The sequence below is a fragment of the Achroia grisella genome, unplaced genomic scaffold (assembly GCF_030625045.1).
Source record: "Achroia grisella isolate CSIRO2021 unplaced genomic scaffold, CSIRO_AGI_Agris_v1 utg947, whole genome shotgun sequence".
NCBI lineage: Eukaryota > Metazoa > Arthropoda > Insecta > Lepidoptera > Pyralidae > Achroia > Achroia grisella.
This window is the reverse complement of record NW_026713071.1, coordinates 26,827-31,462: the sequence shown is the minus strand read 5'-3', so window position 1 is coordinate 31,462 and position 4,636 is coordinate 26,827. Positions and strand designations below refer to the sequence as shown.

The 4,636-nt window shown below is 57.5% G+C and overlaps 1 protein-coding gene across 1 annotated transcript; it reads left to right on the top strand.

Annotated features, from left to right (window-relative positions):
- The first annotated feature begins 798 nt into the window (after nt 1-798).
- LOC131854070 (uncharacterized) lies at nt 799-3,156 on the top strand. Its single transcript, XM_059205194.1, has one exon. The coding sequence runs from the start codon at nt 799-801 to the stop codon at nt 3,154-3,156; it is 2,358 nt and encodes a 785-aa protein (XP_059061177.1).
- The last annotated feature ends 1,480 nt before the right edge of the window (nt 3,157-4,636 follow it).

The window sequence follows — 4,636 nt, the reverse complement described above, 5'->3', positions numbered from 1 at the left end:
GGAATTTGTTTCCGCTGCAGCGAGCCCGGCCATAAGGCCGCACGGTGCGCCGCGCCATCACCGAAATGCCGGTACTGTGCCGCGGCGGGTCGCAAGTCCGACCATAGAGTGGGCGTCACAAACCAGTGTCGCCCGCCAAAGGCCCGAGCCGCGGCACGGGCCACAGGTGGGGGGGGGAGTCGATGGACACTTGAGTAAAATCAGGTGTGCATCGACTCCAAAATTGACCCTAGGGTGGAGGATTGTTAGGGCAATCCGAAGCTCGCCGGGGAGGTTTTAGGGTCTGGAGGTGGCGTGCAGAGACTGTTCCCTGCACGCCTAGATGGAGGTCCCTTCGATGGGAACCATGCCGGTGGTCTTGGTGAATGCTTTGCGTATCCCATGGCCACGGCGATTATGTCGAGGAGGAACAGTCGTCAGGTTTTTAGCAGGTAGGAGTCCGGCAGTATCCATTCTTCCCTAAGGGAATGGTTCTCCATGATGGATTTTCCTGACGTGAAAAAAAAAAAAAAAAAAAAAAAAAAAAAAAAAAAAAAAAAAAAAAAAAAAAAAAAAAAAAAGGTTGGTTAAGTTATTTATTTGTAAATAGTTAGTTTAGTGTTGTAAATATTTCTTCTTCTTCTTTTTAGTCTTCTTTTATTTTCTCTTCGTTTTATATTTTGTTCTTTTTGTTGTTTTGTTTTGTTTTGTCTGTTCTTTTCTGTCCTTTCTTCTTTTCTATAGTTTTATTTTGTTCTTCGTTTTCCTTTTCTATTTTGTATGCGGGACCAGACCCGGGTAAAAAAGGAAACAGATGAAATGGCCGACAGGAAAAACAAAATACTCCAGGGAGGTACCACCCGTAAATCGGGTGGAGAATCCTCCACCGTCGCACCGGGTAAGCCGGGGGCGGTCAGCCCCGTGTATCTGGAGGGGGCAACTGAGGCCAGAGGAGTGGGAGTGAAGGGAAGAGGAGAGATGAAAGTGGTGATGATGAGGGACGTGGAGTTAGATCGGAGGAGTCGAAGTGAGTGTGACGAGGCGGAGTACTACATGGAGCGCTCTGACTCGTCACTCTCACTATACTCAGAGGACGGCGCTGCGGTAGGAAGCGAGCCCAGCACATCTCGGGCTTCGCTGCGCAAACGGAGAATGATTGAGGTGGAAGTTTACCCGGATATGACATTCGATGAGGAGGTGGAGGTTGTGGAAGTGGTCGCAACCCCAAGGTCTAAGCAGAGGCCACCACCGAAGGACCCGGACTTGGAGAAGGCGAAGGCCGATTTGGCCGCCGCCACCCGGAGAGAAATGGAGACGGAGGCAAGACCCGCACCGAAGAAAGCGAGTGCTCCGAAACCGGCGGCGCGCCCTACCACCCGCAGACCCTCAGATGAGGACGCGAAGCGCGCCGACGTGTTAGTGACGGACATTAAAGAGAGTGCCCTCAAGGTTCTAGAGGCTGTGAGGAAATCCGGCCACTTGAAGGGCACAGTAGTGAAGGAGATAAAGGACGCCGTCGCTACCATCCGCGCGGCGTCTGAATCTCTTGACGGGAGGACAGCGTCGACCGAGTGCGCAGCTCTGCGCCGAGAGAATTCCCGATTGTCACGTGACTTGGCGGACATGCGGGAGATGATGACCGCAATGAGGGAAGAGTCCGCCAAGTACTACGTGGAACTGAGGGACTTGAAGAGGAAGACCATGGGGTCTGCCGCCCAGAGCTCTGACGAACTGGCGATGCTCAAGGCGGAGAGGGCAGAATGGGAGCGCGAGATTGCCGCAACCCGCAACTCCTTCCAGGAGTTAATGAAGAAGAGTTCGGAGGACCGCTTGGCGCTGTCAAAGGCGCAAAGTGAATTGGCGGCAGCCAAAGTCGCACTGGCGAACCAGCCACAAAGTGCGGCCATGGATGTGACATCCGGCGCCCAAGGTGTTGAGTCGAGCGAAACGCCACCCATCACCGAGGGCGTCGAGGCGAGAATAGTCCGTCAAATCGGGGACATTTTTAATGCCCGGTTTGAGAGGATAGAAGAGCTCATGGGCAGGCCTCAACAACCGCCGCCTAAAAGGACAACAGCAGCACCCCGAACACCTGGGGCAGCCAAGAAAGGAGGAGCAAGTACGGCCCCTGTAGCCAGTACTAGCAGAGCAGGGGTGAGCGCCTCTCAGCCGCCGCCCTCGACACAGGAGCAGTGGACGACGGTCGTCCGTCGTGGGAATCGCGCCAGGGGGGCGAAGGGCAAGGAGTCTGCCCCAGCCACCCAGACGCCCACTGGAGGGACGGGACCATCCCAGAAGGAGGCCCAAAGTGAGGACGCCCGGAAGAAGGCACGCAGGAGGCAGTTCCGCCCACCGCGCTCCTCGGCGATAGTGTTAACACTGAAGCCGGGAGCTGCGGAGGCGGGATCAACCTACAGCTCGGTGCTCCGAGAGGCCCAACAGAAGATCCAGTTGGGGGCCCTCGGAATCACCGAGCTGGGCTTCAGGCTGGGAGTAACGGGGTCCCGTATCCTAGAGGTACCGGGCCCAGTGGAGGAGAGTGGCGGGAAAGCAGATGCCCTCGCTGCTAAACTTGCCGAGGTCTTACCGGCAGGACTAGTCGGCGTAACCAGGCCAGTAAAGTGCGCGGAAATCCGCATACTGGACCTGGACGACGCTACAACGGTAGCCGATGTGGTGGCAGCCGTAGCACGAGAGGGAGACTGCGCCGAGGCCTCCGTGAAAACGGGGGAGATCCGGCGCTCTCCCTCAGGGAGTGGTTCTGTGTGGGTCCGGTGCCCGGTCGGGACGGTGAAGCGGCTGGTCGACGCTGGCCGACTCAAACTTGGGTGGACAATGGCACGGGTGCGGTCCTTAGACCCCCGGCCGATGCGGTGCTACCGCTGCCTGCTCACGGGTCACGTGGGCCAGCGGTGCACCGCCAAGGAGGACCGCGGCGGAGTCTGTTTCCGCTGCGGTCAAGACGGCCACAAGGCCGCATCGTGCACCGCCCCTTCGCCACACTGCCCATACTGTGCAGCGGCCAAGAAGAAGGCGGACCACAGGATGGGCAGCACCAAGGGGTGCCGTCCGCCAAAACAGGCGGCGAGAGTGGAGGAGATGGAGGCCGAGTCCGGCCCGTCACCTCCCACCATGGGCCTCGCGGCAGCCGATGCGGGGGCGTCGGCTGTCACCTAAGGCGGGATGAGGCCAGGAGTTGGCGCGCGTGGTGTCCGCGCGCGCCACTCAGGAGTGGGGCTGAATAGCCCGCGCTGCCGGGGTTTACGGTAGAATATCATCATGATCCCGTAACCCCGGCACCAAAGCGCTCGGAGGACACCAAGGGGTTTTAGCCGGTAGGAGTCCGGCAGTACCCCCACGCTTCCCCCGGGGCGTGCGGGTCTCCATGATGGATTTCCCCTTGTAAAAAAAAAAAAAAAAAGGTTAGGTTAGGTTAGGTTAGGTTAGGTTGGAGCGTGTGTCGGGCAACCTCCAAGTATGGGCCATCCATTGGGAGGCTTCCCCATCCTCGTGGATACGTCCGCGGGGAACGGTGGCCGAGCAATGGTTTGGTTCTGGTACGCCCTGGGCGGGATAGTAGACGTTCCTTCGGGATACTGCTACTATGTCGGCCGATAGTCCGGCGAGTAGGAGTAGGCACTTCTTTTGTCTTTTTCTGTTTTCGTCTTTTTCTTTTCTTTCTCTTTCATTCTTTTCTGTCGTTCTGTTTTCGTTTCTTCCTTTTCCTTCTTTGCCTACTGGCAAGTCAGGTCCGGTGGGTGCTTAACTGCGCAGCCGGACAGCACCTCGGTGCAACTGACTTCAAACCGTAAACTTGCACTGGGTGTCGGTGATCACGTCTATCGGCCCAGTGTAGGAGCGGGGGCTCTTGGCTTAATTGCCCGGGGCCGCGAGGAGTCAACCTCTATAAAAAACCTCTTGTTTAAGCTCGGTGCCTGGCGAGGGACAGGTCGTCACGCGGAGCACGCTGCTGGAATTCGTTTCAGTTAGCGTGTTCTCCGGGGCGCGGCCGGGTCGGAGGAGTAACTCCGGCCGCAAGGGCACCAACCTTTGGGCACCAGCCGCACCCAAAGCGTATTAGGCCGCAGTCGGTAGCAGGGGGCAACGCCGGCTGTGCAACCTTTCCCCCACACTCGTGGGAACAAAAATGGAAGCTGCAAAAAACAAAAACTTCGATGTAGGGTCCGTGAAGGACGGAGAGAAGATGGTGTCCGCGAAGGACGGAGAGAAGGTGAGGAAGGTGGTGTCTGAGAAGGACGGAGAGAAGGCGGGGTCCTCAAAGGACCAAGAACTGATGGACAAAGCGATAGGTGGAATGAGCGCAGAAGATGCGGCAGCGTTTGGCGAGCTAGCACGCGAGTTGGAGTTGGCGGAGCAGGAACTGGAATTGGGGTCCGACCTCTCCAGCTCCTGTATGTCGCTAGACGACGACGGGAGGTCTTCAGTTGAGGGCCCCCGTAGATCATCAAGACGGAAGAGGCGTCGTACGGATGCGGACTCAGAGTCTGATTGCAGTGGGCGAACAACCCCTGTCACAAAAAGCCCTGTGGGGGACATCCGGAAAATGTTCGGGTACCGGTTCCACGGTGAGAACAACTTCCCAGAACCGGTGGCAATGCCGCCGAAAAAGAAGCCGGCAGGTGCAGCAACTACATCT

Bases quoted from the DNA above. Each gene is read 5' to 3' on its own strand.
- LOC131854070 (XM_059205194.1), top strand. From the start codon at position 799: ATGGCCGACAGGAAAAACAAAATACTCCAGGGAGGTACCACCCGTAAA.